Source organism: Galeopterus variegatus, unplaced genomic scaffold, assembly GCF_000696425.1.
Source record: "Galeopterus variegatus unplaced genomic scaffold, G_variegatus-3.0.2 Scaffold120, whole genome shotgun sequence".
In the NCBI taxonomy this organism is placed as follows: Eukaryota; Metazoa; Chordata; class Mammalia; order Dermoptera; family Cynocephalidae; genus Galeopterus; species Galeopterus variegatus.
In genome coordinates, this window is record NW_007726231.1 from 637,275 (window position 1) to 654,475 (window position 17,201).

General features: G+C 35.6%; 1 protein-coding gene across 6 annotated transcripts in view; it reads right to left on the bottom strand.

Annotated features, from left to right (window-relative positions):
• Positions 1-17,171, bottom strand: part of CADPS2 (Ca++-dependent secretion activator 2) — a 506,787-nt gene extending 489,616 nt beyond the window's left edge. For all 6 annotated transcript variants that reach the window (XM_008587894.1, XM_008587876.1, XM_008587886.1 and 3 more), the window contains exon 1: positions 16,995-17,171. In XM_008587894.1, the coding sequence (XP_008586116.1) occupies positions 16,995-17,015 (21 nt within the window). In that variant the 5' untranslated portion in view covers positions 17,016-17,171. The remainder of the gene's footprint in view (positions 1-16,994) is intronic.
• Between the last annotated feature and the right edge of the window lie 30 nt (positions 17,172-17,201).

The window sequence follows — 17,201 nt, forward strand, 5'->3', positions numbered from 1 at the left end:
TTTTAACCTGTGTTCATTTAAAAGATTTATGAACTAATCAAATAATGTTGTGTAATACTCTGCCTATATCCTATATTGCCTCTTGAATAGGTACCACCTATTCAAACGTGAACCACTGCCACAGCCTCCTAACTGTTCTTTCTGCTTCTATTCTTGCCCCCTGTAGTCTACTGTCAAGGCTATGCAACTTTAAGGAAGTGTCTTAAAAACCATGTAAATGGAACCCCCAGAGTTGTGCCATGTAGTGGCACTGTCTATTCTCAGATCAGATAAAGAGATCTTTTTAGAATCTTAATCAAATCATTTCTTGAACCAGCTCAAAACCTTCCGATCACACTTAAATACTGAATGTCTTACCATGGCCTAAAGAACTTACATAAGCTAGCTACAACCTGCCTCTCCAGACCGATTCCTTCCCACTTTCTTCTATGCACTCTACTCTAGCCACCCTGCAACTCTTTGCTGTTCTTTATAAGAAAAATTTAGTTTATTCCACCTCAGGGAATTTTGCATTTGCTTTTAGGGCCATCTTAGACATCCTTTCCCACTCCCCATCTCCAAGTGGTCAATCATTCACTTAATTGAAGTCCTGCACAACAGCTACCTACTCCTCTGGGAGGCTCTGCCTGGCCACCCTATGAGAAATAGCTATTGAAGCCAAGCCCCTCCCACAGTCACTATCACTTACATAGGAATGTATACATGTATTTTTGATTATTCATCTCCTCTACTAAAAATATAAGCTTCAAAGGGCTATCTTGTCCACACCTATATTCCCAGTGCCTACCACATATCATCAGTCCAAGCTTTGCTTCAATATTTCTTGACTAAATTCAATATGATTTATAGCGTGAAACATTTTTTCCCTGAATGTAAATTATTAGTAAATTGAAAGATGAAACTCTTTCATGATCTACTACTCCACGCTAGGCCATGTACTAGGTTATAATTTCAGAAATTATTTTACATAATCTTCATAGCATCTTGCTGAAGCAAGTATTAGTCATTTTGCAGATGAGGAGACAGCAATTTAGAAAGGACAAGGAAGGGCAGATCCCCTACTCTCTTACAGACAGGCATTCCATAACAACACAGAAAACTTAAAATGGGAAAGTCACTCAAAGAGAGAAAGGGGACAATGGAGGAGGGGAGATTACCATTAAGCTAAAAAAAAAAACACAAACAACCTGGTTTCATCCCACTTCTTGATATGTATTTTAGTATTTGCATAAATTCTTTGAGTTTGTTTTTTTCATTCACAATTAAAATGAAAAAACAATAAGTACACAATTAATGTCAGAGATTTTCTGTTTGCAGCATACTTCATAATCTTTGTCTCATCTGTACCACATTTGAAGCCTATGCCTATCACTAATAATTTAAAATTCACTTTTACTCAAAGCAAATGCACTGCAAATACGTGTGTAACACAAATGTGTATGCACACACATTTATATTTATATAGTTTCCCACAAAAAAATTCTATACAAAGAGCAAAACTGCTGAATCTTAACTGTTGGGTGGCAAAGCTGTTCATCAGTTAAAGTAAGAAAGACTGAATTCAGCATACAAAATTCAGTTTAGGAATGTTGATGTATGAAAAAGTAGGTTGTGTGAAACTGAACCTAAAATGAGTTGCTAGGGTTACCAATGTTGGGGTCATCTCCATAATCCTAAATAATAATCATAATGCTATCTCCATTAACATTTTCAATCCCCATTTCACCTGACTCCTCAGAAGCACTTGACATTGTTTTGTTCTCCCTCTGTTAAACAGCTCTTCTGCTTAGTTTCTGTGACAAAGGCCATCTAGTTTTCTTCTTATACATGGCTGTTCCTTCTCTATTTCCTTTGCCAGCTCACTGTTGTCTCCTGTCTTAAATCCTCAAGTTCTTTACGGCCAGTCGTCAAAATCTTCTCCTTGCTGGATTCTGACCTTAGGCCACCTCGTCCAACCCATGACTTCAATCACCATTCATATGTCATCTCTCAGATTTACGTCTGGTGCCCAAATATCTCCCCTGAGCTCCAAGCACTTGACTTTTTGATCTCTTCTCATTAGAAGGACCACAAATTCAACACTTCACCTATTAGTCTCCGTTTCTTATAGCAAGCTCTGAGGTAGGAGGTGGTTGGTTTCCATAGGCTTAGTTTACAGGACCTGCCTCTGGGTTTCAAGCCACTCCCAAAGGTCTCAAGTCCCTCCTGTAGACCCTCCCCTAGAGGAGAGTTACTATTGCTAGTTAGGCCTATTTTTGGCTCCAACATGGGGAAACTGACCCTGTAAGGGGCGGGCTTATGCAAATTCAGTGGCTGGGCACACTCAGCAGAGAAAGGTTATGTAACCCTGGCAGTCAAGCATGCTCAGTAAAACAGAAATTATCCTTTGAATGACCTTCCACTAGAGGTGCTAAAGAGCACAGAATGTTCTTGAATATGTTTGGTGCATGTCACAGAATTTGACCAATGAACATACTCTAAATTTAAAGAGACCAAAAGAGCATGTGCAAGACTCTATGTTTCATAACAGGGAACCACCCTCTTAGTTGACTATCCATTAGATCACATGAATATATATTAGAGAAACTATGAAGGCCAAATCTTGGCAGAAGGTGGGGTTGTTGCTCACACTTTCCTGGGGCGAATACATACTTCTCTGGCTGAGGTGTGTATGCTTTACTTTTGTGTTACGCTTACTTTCAAAAGATGGCTGCTCACTCTACTGAGCTAGCCTGAACTCTGTACTACACTTTAAAAATGTACTTCTTACTTTTGTGTCAAACTTGGAGTGGATATCCTGCTCAGTCTTTGGAGCTAGGCCACACTCTCCCTGTGAAATCTGTGTCTCTTATTATATTAAACCTGTTCTCACTTTCTACTGTGACTCTGTTCTTGAATTCTTTCCTGTGGTGGAGTAAAGAACTGGTAAGAGGACAGGATGGGTTAAGGCCGACTATCAGGACTCCCCAGACTCTTCCTCCAACATTAGATCTATACTATTTCAAAATGTATATCCCCACATCACTTACCTCTTAAATAGTAGTAAGCAGATAAAAGGGAAGGAAACAAAATCCAAAGCCTACGATTTTACGATTTGGTGATCAAACTCCATGAAAATTGTTATGGTATTGTACACTTGAATCCTGTTAGTTTTTTGTAATTATTTGGACATTTTGGCCTGTCATTTCAGGGGTACTGCACTAAAACAATGATTTTCATTATAAGCAAATAGGAACCTTTATTTCTTCAAAGGAAGCTTTATACAGAAGCTTGTTATGTAAAACATGTAATAAACTCTACATTATCAAAAAAAAAAAAAACATGTAAAAGTAGAGTTGACCCAGTTGAAGCAAGAAAGGGCTTTATCTCAATCTCAGTACTCACTACTGCTTGAGAATATATGCAATCATTCTGGTTAAGAACACGAGAGCTTCACAAATGTAGACCAGAGTTGTCTTGTTATATTTCAGAATTCTTTCTGATGATAGTTAGCATTTTGTAAGCCTTTTTAGCTAAAGTCGTATTTTGAGTTTTAGATTTCTTTTTCCAGACATACAAATTAAGACTCTCATCTTTTAAAATAAAATTTGGAATATATTCCCATAAATATGTTAAAGTAGTAAGAATATAGGTTTCATGGTAGCAGAACTAATTTTCCCACTTTTTAATAAAGAATTGCATGCAGATCAAGAAAATTGTTTTTTTTTCCTACAGGGTAACAACACTATAGATTAAGGATAAAACTATAATCCAATTTCCTGAGGAATTTCCATTAACTTCATAATCCATCAACAAAGGAGACACAGCCCCTTAAAACACATGTGCTCTGCCCTTTGAATCAAAACAATAAGCATAATCCTGAGGAAGGCAGAGAAACAATTATATTGTATTACTCTACTAGTCCCTAACTCCAGGATGAGAGAGCTGAAATGCCCTGAAAACGCAAGAAGCCAAATCCCCCCATAAGGAAAATGATTTTTGGAGAAAGCAAAACCTACCTATTGCACCTGCATGCCACTACCTCTTTTTCCAGATATATTCAAAAGCAAACAAACAAAAAACAGAGCACATATAGCAAAAGACATAAAATAAAAACCAAAAGAAATAGAAAACACTGAACAAAATAGAAAGCAATAAAATGAAACATATCATTAATGACTAATAAAATGTTCCAAACATCCTTATTAAAGCAAAGACTCTGCAAAAATAGTTGCATAAAATAATTTTCTTCAGTACAAAATAATTCAGAAATGTATGTATACACACATATGTATGCAGATGTATGTGGTATACATGTTTATACATATATATATGTGAACATATAAGTACAGGCATATATGTATTATGGATATTCACCAATATCTCTAATAAACTCCCCAAAAGAAAGTAGTATCAACTTTAAACCTGGACAAAGTAGAATCCTTATCTAACACACACATTAAATGGATCAAAAGGTGTTACTTCTCGCAGACTATAAGTATATATTTATGAGTCTCTATAGTACTAAGAGTCTGGCATCAAAACTTATTAATACAGAAACACATACATAAAATTATACATCACAATCAAGTGGGACTCATCCCAGGGATGCAAGGTTGGTTAAACATAAACAAGTCAACAAATGTGATACACCACATCAACAAAATCAAAGACAAAAACCATCATCTCTATAGATGTTGAAAAAGCATTTGACAAAATTCAACATTCATTCATGATAAAGACTCTATAAAATAGGTATAGAAGGAAAGTATCTCAGCACAAAGCCATATATGACAAACCCACTGCCAATATCATCTTGAATGGGGAAAAGTTGAAAGCTTTTCCCTTAAGAACAGGAAAAAGACAAGGATGCCCACTCTAGCCACTCCTATTCAACACAGTATTGTAAGTATTAGCCAGAGCAGTCAGGGAAGAGAAGGAAATACAGGGCATCTAGACTGAAAAAGATGAAGTCAAATAATCCCCGTTTAGAGATGATATGATCCTATACATAAAAGAGCCTAAAGACTATAAAAAAAAAACTCTTAGAGTTGATGAAGAAGTTCAGCAAAGTTGTAGGATACAAAATCAACACACAAAAATCAGTAACATTTTTATACTCCAATAATGAACTAGCAGATAAAGAAATCAAGAGAGCTAGCCCATTTACAATAGTAATCAAAAAAATAAAATACGTAGGAATAAAGTTAACCAAGGATGTAGAAAATCTCTACGAGGAGAACTACAAATCACTGTTGAGAGAAATTAAAGAGGACACAAGAAGATGGAAAGATATCCCATGCTCTTGAATTGGAAGAATTAACATTGTGAAAATGTCCATATCACCCAAAGTGATCTACAGATTCAGCGCAATCCCCATCAAAATTCCAATGATGTTCTTCTCAGAAATGGAAAAAAAAAAAAAAAACAATTCTAACATTCACATGGAATAAGAAAAGACCATGAATAGCCAAAGTAATCCTGAGCAAAAAAAAATATAGCTGGAGGCATTACACTCCTAACTTACAAAGCTATAGTAATCAAAACAGCATGGGGCTGGCATATAAACAGACAGATAGACCAATGGATCAGAATAGAGAATTCAGAAATCAATCCACACACCTACAGCCATCTGATTTTCGACAAAGGCACTAAGAACACACACTGGGGAAGACATTGCCTCTTCAGTAAATGGTGCTGGGAAAATTGGACATCCATATGTAGAAGAAAGAAACCACACATGTACCTCTCACCATATACAAAAATCAACTCAAAATGAATTAAAGAATTAAATATATATCCTGAAACAATAAAATTCCTAAAAGAAAACATAAAGGAAACACTTGAGGAAGTAGGATTAGGTATAAACGTTATGAATACGACCCCAAAAGCACAGGAAACCTAAGGAAAAATAAACAAATGGGATTATATCAAACTAAAAAGCATCTGCAAAGCAAAAGAAACAACTGACAAAGCAAAAAGACAACCAACGGTGTGGGAGAAAATATTTGCAAAATATACATCTGACAAAGGATTAATATCCAGAATATACAAGGAACTCAAAGAGCTTAAAAGCAACAAATCAAGTAAACGAATTAAAAAATGGGTAAAGGAGCTGAATAGGCATTTCTCAGAGGAAGATATATGAATGGCCAACAGACACATGAAAAAATCCTCAATGTCACTCAGCATTTGGGAAATACAAATCAAAACCACTTTCAGATATCATCTCACTCTGGTTAGGATGGCTAATATCCAAAAGACTGAGAATAATAAATGGTGACAAGGATGTGGAGAAAAGGGAACTCTCTTACCTTGTTGGTGGGACTGCAAAATGGTGCAGCCTTTATGGAAAATGATAAAGAGGTTCTTCAAGCAATTACAGACAGATCTACCATATGACCCAGATATCCCACTGCTGGGTACATACTAAAAGGATTGGAAATCATATCAAAGGGATACAGGTACTCCCATGTTTACTGCAGCACTATTTACAATAGCCAAGAATTGGAACCAGCCGAAATGCCCATCATCAGATGAGTGGATAAGGAAAATGTGGTATATCCACACAATGGAATACTACTCTGCCATAAAAAAACAATGAAATACTACCATTCACAGCAACATTGATGAACTTAGAGAAAATTATATTAAGTGAAATAAGCCAGGCACACAAAGAGAAATATCCCATGTTCTCACTTATATGTGGGAGCTAATAAAAATAAATATACAAACAAACAAATGTGGGAGGGAAGACACAACAATCACAATAATCCTTGATCTTGTTAAGATAAGTGAACAGATATGATGTTGATGTGGGGGGAGAGGGACTGGGGAAAAGGAGGAATTAGTAAAGGAACCAGAAAATCAACTATACTTATCTTAACAAGTTGCTGTGAATGGTAGTATTTCATTCTTTGTGTGTGTGTGTGTGTGATATATAAATTTTCCTTATCCACTTATCTGATGATTGATTAATTGATTAATCAATTGATAAATTAAGTTGAATTAATTTAATTGATAAATTAAGAAATAAAAATAAAATTCATGAATAAATAAATACTGTTGGGGGTAGGTGGTGGTGGTGTAAACTGGGAAAAAAAGTTAAATATGGTTAAATATGGTTAAATAAGTTAAATATGCAAAGCAAATATAATTAGAGTAGTATAATTTAGTAAAAGACAAAAATAAGGTAGGAATGGTTATTATAATAATGCTAATTATAACATATATAGCAAAGTTTACAAGTCATAATATATACTAATTTGTGATGGAAAACTGAAAGTTAGTTATATATGACAATGTTAAGAATAGTTCACTAAACTACATTCTCTGCCAACATAACATTTGAAATCTACTACTAAAGAAAAAACAAAAAATTTCCAACGGTTGAAATCTTTAAAGTACTCTTCTGATTATCAATGTAAATACTGGTTCAAGGAAAAAATCTGAAACAGGATTTAAATAAGTTTCATAATGTTACACGTGGTCTGAGGCAAACTGTACTCAGGGTTAAATCTGTACCTTTGTGTATTTTCATTATCTTATTATAAAGCAGAAAATAAATTAAGCATCCTAACCAAGAAGCCAGATGAAAGAACCACTCTCTTATGTCTCTCCCTCCCTAAAAAAATAAATGAATAACAACCCCCCCCAAAAAACACCTAAGGGAAACACAAAGAAAGAACAGAAACTACTGGTTTATAAAACAATGAAACTTATAAGGTTAACAAGAACTTATAAAGTTAACAGGTATACTTGTAAAAACAAGAGGATCTGGAAAAGCTAATGAATTTTTTTAAAAGAATATAATATAAAATAAGATTATATAAAACCAACTTAAAAGATATTGAGAAAATAAGCACAAAATATGTTCAACTCAATGTTAATATACCTGAGAATCTAGAAATGACCACTTTTCTGAAATCATGCAATTACCATATTTGAATCTAGAATAAGGAGAAAATCTAACAGGTTAAAGAAAAATAAATCTGAAATGGATTCTGTATGTAGATAATTTTACAAGTGAATTCTTTTAAAAACCCAAGTATCAGGTACTTTACATACTAAAAACAAAAAACTATTCTAGGAATACCGATAAAGGTAAAATATTTCTCAATTAACATCATTTTTCCTTAAAATTGAACTTATAACAATGACAGTCCAAAACAGAAAATAAGATACCTTTCTCCTATAAAGATAGGTGTAAAAATAAAAAATTAAAAGTATAGGGAACTCAAAATCGAAGGTAAAAAAACAATCATAATCAGGTAGAAATTACCCTAGAAATGCAAATATGGTTTAATAGGAAACCTAGTTAGCCAACATGTAAAACAAAACTAGGCACTCACCTTCATTGGTACAAATAGGAATGTGATAACATTTAACATTATTTTCTGATATTTTTTATCATCTTAATGTAATAATAAAAGATAGTTATTTAAACAATAAATAATAGCTACCCTAAAATCCTAACCAACAATATATTCACTGGTAAAGTACCAAAAAACATTCCCCAGTAAAACTTGGACTGAGACAAGGATGTTGGCAACAAGTACACTGTTATGGACATTTTAACCAGTACAGAGATATGTAAAACAGAATAGGTATAGCTACTAGATAGGACCAGACAAAAGCCATCACTATCAGCAGATGATTCAACCACCTACCTAGAAAATCTAGAAGGATAAATACTAAACAAAACAGTCAATTGTGTACCATCAATACGTACAGTTAATATGACCAATTATATAAAAAAATTAGTTTCCTATTTATCCATAATGAGATGATAAAGGTAAGTCACAAAAAATATAAAATGCTTAAAAATAACCTTGATTATAACAGCAAACTAAAAACATTACAAAAATATTTTTACTGAATGAAGAGATATGTTATAGTAAAAATATCAGTTTCCCAAACGAGCTTAATTGACAAGTAAAAATGACAGCCCCTAAAACTGAAAATATGCATGTAGTGTGAACTGTACTAAACACTTGCATGCATCATCCCATTTAATCATAACAAGAATTCTATGAGGTCATTATCCTCATTACACAAATGAAGCAGCCAGGGCCCAGAGAGAAGTGCCCTGTACATTCAGTGAATGAATACTAGACAAGAATGAAGCCCAAACTCTCTAAAAACAAAGAGTAATTTCCTAGCCAATATGTTATACTAGGCCAGTAATTTTTACAAAGGGGGGAGGGGCAAGGAGAGTGATGAAAGTAAGAAAATTTTATTTATTTTTTGATTCCAGATGTAGGATTCCCTTGAGGATTTGTTAAAGGGCTATTTTTGTGGTGGTGAATTCCCACAGTTTCTGTTTGTATAGGAAAGATAATACTTCTCCCTTATTTCTGAAGAAAAGCTTTGCTGGATATAGTATGCTCGGTTGGCAGATTTTTTTCTTTTAGCACTTTGAATATGCCATCACATTCTCTCCTGGCCTGTAGGGTTTCTGTTGAGAAGTCTGCTGTTAGCCTGATGGGTACTCCCTCACAGGTGATTTGACGCTTTTCTCCTGCTGTTTTTAGAATTCTTTGTCTTTGACTTTCAATAATTTTACTACAGTGTGTCTCAGGGAGGTCCTTTTCGGTATAATCTATTTGGGGCTCTGAGTTTCCTGGATCTGTAAGACTCTCTCTCCCAATATTAGGGAAGTTTTCAGCTATTGTTTAATAGACTTTCAAAAGAAATTTTTGACACAGAAGAAACTAACCCCATGAGAGATTAAAATATTGTAATAAAGTTATCATAAATCCAGAAAAAAGAACTACATTAACGTATTAAAATGAATAACTAGGAAACAGATGTAAAGAGAAACATACATACACACATAATATATATATAAATTATTGAACATAGTACAAGAGGATTTCTGCCTCTTTTATTCTCTACTTTATCTCCAGAACATTGGATAGTGTTAAACCTACATAATAGGGTCTCAATAATTAGTTGATCAATGAATTAATGAAGAAAAGATTTAATATGATTAATTTGGCCTTAAAGCTTAGTAATAAAAGCAGAGCTTAATCAAAAATTAGGCTGCAACAATTGCTTAGCTAGTTGGAGAAAAAAAGTAAATTCAACTCCTCCCCTCAAATTTTAATTTCAGATGGGTAACTGATGGTAAGATGGGTAAGAGCACAAATGAGAAATAAGTTATTAAGGAAAAGATCAATCTAAGTACACCTAAAAACAAAATGAAAGGCAGATGACAGAAACATCCTTCACAAGGGAAGGCTATCCTCAATAAATTGATAAATGATTCACATCAATTAATACGTAAAATCAAAATCTCAATAGAGAAATAAGGATATTAGACCAACCACATGCACAAACAAGCACACACGTGCACACACACACATTTATCATCACAATCAGAAAGAAGCAAATTAAATCTCTCAGCTGTGAGACTGGCAAAGACAGCCTTTAAGTCGTTAGGTCCTTTGCCCCAGTAATATTTCCATTATAAAAATTCATCACCAACTTGAAGGTTATAAAATGAAAAAACTCAAACCATGATGTTTACAAAATGATATGATACTTTCAAGAAGCAAAGCAGAGTATCAACGATACTCTACAAAGTAGAAGGCTCTCAAATGCAAACAACTTCACCTAAGGAAAATAGAAGGTTTTCCTTTCTGTCCACCTAATGTTAGAATTTTTGAGATGGCAGATCTTAGATAAATTCATTTAAATAGTTATAATTAATTTAATAAGATGATTACTTGAGAATGCTTTCTAAAGGTTACTTTTTGAAAAACCTATACGCATTACTACTACGTACACTGAGGAAACAGTCCACCCACTAAAGATCTTGTAAGACCTTTGTGAAATTTATTCTTCAGTTAGGAATTACTCAGGGTCAGCTCCAACTTTGAGATTTCTCTATATTCCTTTTCATTTTGGAATGGAAATCAACACTCATTCTTACCTCCAGTATCCAATATTTATTTTTGGTTGCTAATGTAGTAACCTATCTGTGGTTTTATAATGAATAAATTACACAACTATTAATTAACTTCAGCATATCACCTAATGAAAGACTTCTTAAAAGTCTAAATGAATATGCACTGGCCTCTCCACTGTACTGACTCAAGAAACTCAAGAATATTACTTAGGTGTCTTTTTGTTTGTTTCTTGCTTAGAATACCCCTATTGCCTTTTCTTTAATACGGAATAACCATTTAATTACTCAGTAATCTCACTATTACAAATACTTTCACCCTGCGTAGGTGAAATTAAGCCAGTTTTCTGTTGCTTCTTTTTAGAACCGTGGTTCTCAACCTTGGCTATATATTGAAATCACCCGGGAAGCTCTACAAGTACACCCCAGAGACTGATTTAATTAGTCTGGGGTATAACCTGGATAATGGGATTTTTAAAAGCTCACTGGGTGATTCTAATGTGCAGTCAAGGATAAAAAGAATTACAGACCTTTATTTATTTATTTATTTTAAGGAAAGGAAATCATAAAATCTTCAGATAACTTAAACATAGTGGTCACAAGACAAAGTATGATAGATGTTGAACAATAATTCCATAATTTGTTGTCTGCATACTCTTCAAACTCTAGGTAATACTTCACTTGTCCATTGATAATTTACAATCATTATGTCTTCCCTAGCCTAAAAACTGAAACAGAAATATCACATGACTATACAACCTATTTCCTCCTTCCCAGAGAAAGGTCCCAATTAATTTGAAATGCATACAAAGAAGCACAATTTAGTATGATTACAGTGGCATTAATTCAAAGTGACCTGCCTCACTAGCAAATGATAACTGGTAGGATTTTCTATTTAGAATTGCCATAACCTGGCAGTCAGCTTTCTTAATTTTGTTTTTTCAAAGTCTTTAATGACCTTACAAACTGTATTTATCTTGAGAGAGTACAAATAAAGGGAGCTGTTTCCATTAAAACAAAACAAACAAAAAAAGAAACTGAAGAGGGAAAACACACAATTACAATAATATTATTTCACTTAATAAACAGTCATTATCTATCAAAATTACAGCTGATCTCATTTTTGAAAGGAAGAAGCAAACTCCAATATCACTTAATCCATTTGAGTTCTCATCAGCACAACTCATTCCACCAAATTAAATGCCGCGGTCTCAAGATACCCTGTGGAAGGTTAGATGAATCAGCTGAAGCAACAAGCATTTTTATGAGTGTTTCAAGTCCAGTCTGAGATTTTACTTTAATGTGTGGCTTCCAACCCACTCTCCACAGGACAAGGTATTCCCTATTATGAAAAGCAGCAAACACAACCCATCCCTTCTATCTCTTTTAGTATTTGCACCATAATGTACCAAAGCCCAAGGAGCAAAAATGAAAATTGATCCTAGCTCCCTAAGAGAGCGGCTGTTTAGACTATCACAAGATCTGCTGGAAACCTGCAGGCAAGAATGCAACTCCATTTACTTGTCTCTGGGGTTTGGTAATAGCATTGGTAAAGTGTCCTTTTGAAGTCATTAGTCTACGCCAATAGGTATTACCGTTTTTTTGGCCTTCTTTAGAAGGATGCTCCAGGTGAATCCTGGAGCTCTCCAAACATGTTTAGGAACACTAGTTTTCAAAGAACAGTAAAAGTACTTTCTCTCTATATTTCTCTTTCCTCCTTCCTATACCTCACTAATTCTTTGAGGCATGGACTAAATCTGAGACTTGCATGTATCCAACAGTTCTTAGAGGCTATGCATGGGGCTAAGAATATATCAGGCCACAGTTTATCTTAATTCTCAAAAGGAGAGCAACACAGCACTATAGCACAGTGGTGCCTAGCATAAGAAAAGTGATTCTCAGTCTTTGTAAATCTGTAGCTCATTTTTAATAAAACTGGCTCTTTCCCTGAGCATGGGAATCACATAAGTTGTCAGAAGATAGAGAAACAGAAAGGACTACGGTTTCCAAAAGGAGATAAAAGTGGCCACTTTATGTAATATAACATTCAGATGAGAGAGTTGGAAGCAAAAATGCACTGCATATTTTACCCAACACCATTTCCCCACAATGCTCTCCTCCAGATCAATTTCACCTAAGTTTACTTCCCCACCACCTGCAATTTCACAGTACTATTTGTATATATTTTCCAAACTTAGAATTATCACGGACAAGTATGCAAGTGATGGGAGTGTTTATTATATAAAACGGTTTAATAAGGCACAATTTAGTGTGATTACAGTGGCAATGAATGTAAAAGTACAAAGAGCACGTTTATATGAATCATATGGAAAGTTATTAGGTATCATTTTAGTCTTTTTAATTCCCTCATTTCTAGCTAAAAAAAATAGCTCCTTTTCAACATCTAACTTTTACTAAATAAAAACAAAAATTACGAATAGAGCAATCACTGACAAGAAACCTATAGAATCTGGCTACCCCAAACTATCAGCACTTTAAGTCATACCCACCTTAAATATAGTTATAAATTCAGACTTGCACTCTGTAAACTCACATCTATAAGTGAATAAACTTTACTTCCTCTATGTTGGTCATTATGCTTGTTGGAGTCTCCCTACTTTGTAACCACCAACAACCCCCTGTATTACTTTTTCCTCTGGGGTCTCAATGTTTTCTAAAAGTTTGACAAATTGCCTTTAAGTAATACTTAAAATACTTGCTTGATCTACATTACTTTTCTAGTTTCAACACTGATCCCACCTTTAACCAATGATCTAGAATCATCCAAAGTTCATAATTATTGTTGTTACCTTTGTGATGGCACAAAGGTGAAAAAAAGGTAATAAAGATTAGAGGCTCAAGCACTATTCACTGCTGAAGTCATTCTGCAATAGCTGTTTGTTACTTCATGCTGACATCATGCATGAACACTTAGGAGGTGTGACCGCCTGGTATGGTGCTTTGCCACAGTGTTCAGCCCATATCACCACCAGAAATTTCTGTAAAGGCATCGAGAGTCAATCAGAATGACTGACTGCCATAACCTGACCACTGTCATTCCTCAGAGATAAAATATTCCAGCCAAAAGCAAAGAAATACATGTTTTAGCTAACGGTGCCTTAAATACTATTAAGCTTTCTCAAATAGTTCATTAACAAAACCTCTGATTAGCTCTGTGGAACATTTTAGCCAAATGAAAAAATAAACAACAGAGTGGCTCAACTCTGGTCCACAGAAACTCATCAGCCCTGTGAAAAGGCTTTAACTGACTAGAAACCTGAGTCCTGGCCTCTAGGGTAAAGCCCTCACCTCTATGATTAATTTTCTTCGTTTATAAAATGAAGACCCTTTCAGATCTCAATTTCAGAGTCTCTAAACTCTCCAAGTTGGGAGAAGTGAGTAAGCAGCAATACACATTTCAATGACAACAATTTAAGCTATTAAGTCTTTTTACTGGATGTCTGACTACTTGAAGATACAGAATAAAAACATACAATGGATTAGTGATTTTGCAATTATCCTGTTACTTCTTTTATGTGACCCAACTGTATAATTCAAGGCTTAAAGTAAGATTTTGGCTTTAATTATTGGCTTGTGCATCAAATTCACATGAACATAGTTAAATTCCCATTTCGTTTTGTCCTAAGGGGGAATCTGACTGCCAAGAATTGTTCCGGCTCCCTTTAAAAAAAAAATTAAAGAGTTTTAAAAAGTGGGAGGGAGGGCTTTTGAATACATTTTGAATAAGGTAAATACTTAGCTTGTTATGGGGCCTCCATTTTAATAAAAAATAAGAATTCACAAAAGGTAACCTATGCTCAATGCTCTCAACATTTAGAAAAAAATTTCTATACATTCCAAATATTTTTTTAATAGAATATACGCAGTATTTTGCTTCTGTTTTGTAGTTTGGAATTATTTTTGGTAATGCTTGTAGAAGGTTTTAACAATAGTCTCCTCGGTAGTATTGTGAATGTACCTGTTTGCCAACTCAAATAATTTCTGGAGAAACAAACATTCTATTTAAACACAGGAGGAGTCAGAGAGAACTGCACTATTTGAACAACGAAGGGAGAGTCTGCTTCATTAACAAAATGCAACAAGTATTCACAGTATAAATCAACTATTAGTAAATGAGTTTTTGCAAAAGTATCTTTAAGGGTAATATTCCAAATAGAAATAGCCTCTTAATTTTACCACACATTATTTTTACACTTTAATACACTAAAATAAGCTTACATGCAGTTTGAATGGTAAAACTGGAGACTGGATGATATTCATAAACTTTATATGGAGTCATACCACAACATATATGTCAAAAATTACACGTAGTTTAAGAATGACTACTGAAGTTGACAGTCACTTGACCTATAGACTTGGTGAGATATTCTGAGTGGTCCCTCAGACCAGCCCCAACACAAGCAATGGATTAGGAAGTATGGTACTCATCTAAGAGTGGAGAAGCAGACTCACGAAAACACCACAGGGCATTCAAAACTGACCTGACAATGCTGGCTTTAATCATGTCAATTGGTTTGGGATTGGGAAGTGCTTCTCTGACCTCTCTCCTTCAACATGAGGAGTCTGCCTAGAGGATCTCAAGATCTTTTCCATCCCTTGCATTCTGTGACTCTGTGAATTACCCTGAAGGTTAGGTTACCTGAAGGATATGTGTGATTAGTCTCCAAGTGTAGGGAATCATCTCATAAGCACCCCCAGAGAATAAATAATTCCAAAACACCTGCTCAGTTGGTGCCAGTTTTAAAAGCTTGGGTAAGAACACAACATAAGATCTACCGTTAGAAAATTTTAAGTACACAATACAGTGCTGTTAACTATAGGCAGTTTCATAGGTGTTTATTTATCCCCCAACTCAATGAGTTGCATACATTAACTATGTACAGATTTTTAGTCAATCATATCTCAATAAAGTGATTTTTAAAAAGTTTAAAAAAATAAAGGTTATGTAAATGAGGGTAGGAAGGGGTGGGGAGACTCCATTTACTCTAAATTACAATTATATTTCAAAAGTCAATTAAAAATCTGTCCAAATTTCTAAAAAAATGTCTCACGTGAAGTTAGTATTTCTGAAAACCAATAAATGTCTGCACATCGATGTATGCCTTGAGCAAACTACACAATCTCTCTAGGTCTCTTGTCACAAACTGAGGGGACTGTTAACAGATTTCTACAGAACCTTCCAGGTTCAGCATTCCATTAAAAAGATTTCCTAGACAGTTTCTATTGTAAACATTTACCCAGTGAGAGCAATTTGAGTTATTACCTCTGTCTGATACAGAACATCAGATCTCTGGGGTCTTGTTTTAAAACCAAAATTGGCAGACATTTCACCTAAAAGAAAGTCCTTACCTCTTTGAGGAGGAAGCCAAAAAAAAAAAAAAAAAAAAAAAGCATTTATGAATTGGTTATGCACCAATCATTCATTTTTCATCAACAGTGCATATAATTAGAACTGTTCAGACCAGGAATTACCCACAGCCACTCTACAAAGCTGCATACCTTCTTCAGTGTTTGGATTTAATGTCCTGGTTGTATGGCAGCATAGGAAACTTATCCATTTAACTTTGTTTTTTATTCACCGAGGACAATTTCTAGCCATTCTCCCTAGTGAAGAATTTTTCTCCAGCTCACAGAAGAAAAGTGCTCAGACTCCACCTGTTTCACCTACCTACACCCTCTGACCCATGGCAAAGCCCAGCTCCAGCAAAACCAGGCCGAGCTAAGTGGACAGGAATGCACCACTGCTGTTAGAAATTAAAGTTGATGGGAGTTCCATTCTAATCCGGCCAGAGCTAAGTCTGACGGATGCAACCTCGGCATGGCCGGTCTCGGTCTCATGAATGGGGAGCGGACAGCTCCTGCCAGCCCTGGCGTGGGGTTAAAGACGCGTCCCCTGCAACCCCAAACTCGGCGGGCAAAAGCACCTTCTTTCCCCCAAAGATGCCCTTGCCCCCCCCCTCCCCAACTAATATAAGCACAGTGTCCTGCGTTTCGCAAAAGGACGGCGGGCAGGCACCCCAGAACTCGACCGGGAGAAAACCTCGGACTGAAGTGGCGGCAGGAGGCGCCGGGTCCCTCAACTCACCTTCTGCTGCCTCCGGGCCATGTCGGTGGGCTGCTTGGCGTTAAAGGGGTACGCGATGCACCTCACGACGAACACGTAGAGCTGCAGGCGGATCCTCCGCTCCTGCTCCTCGTCCAGCTGCCCTTCGGGCTCGTCTCGCCCCTCGCTGAGCACCGAGGGGCTCGGGCTCACGGGTCTGGCCGCGAAAAAAAAAAAAGATTTTCTATT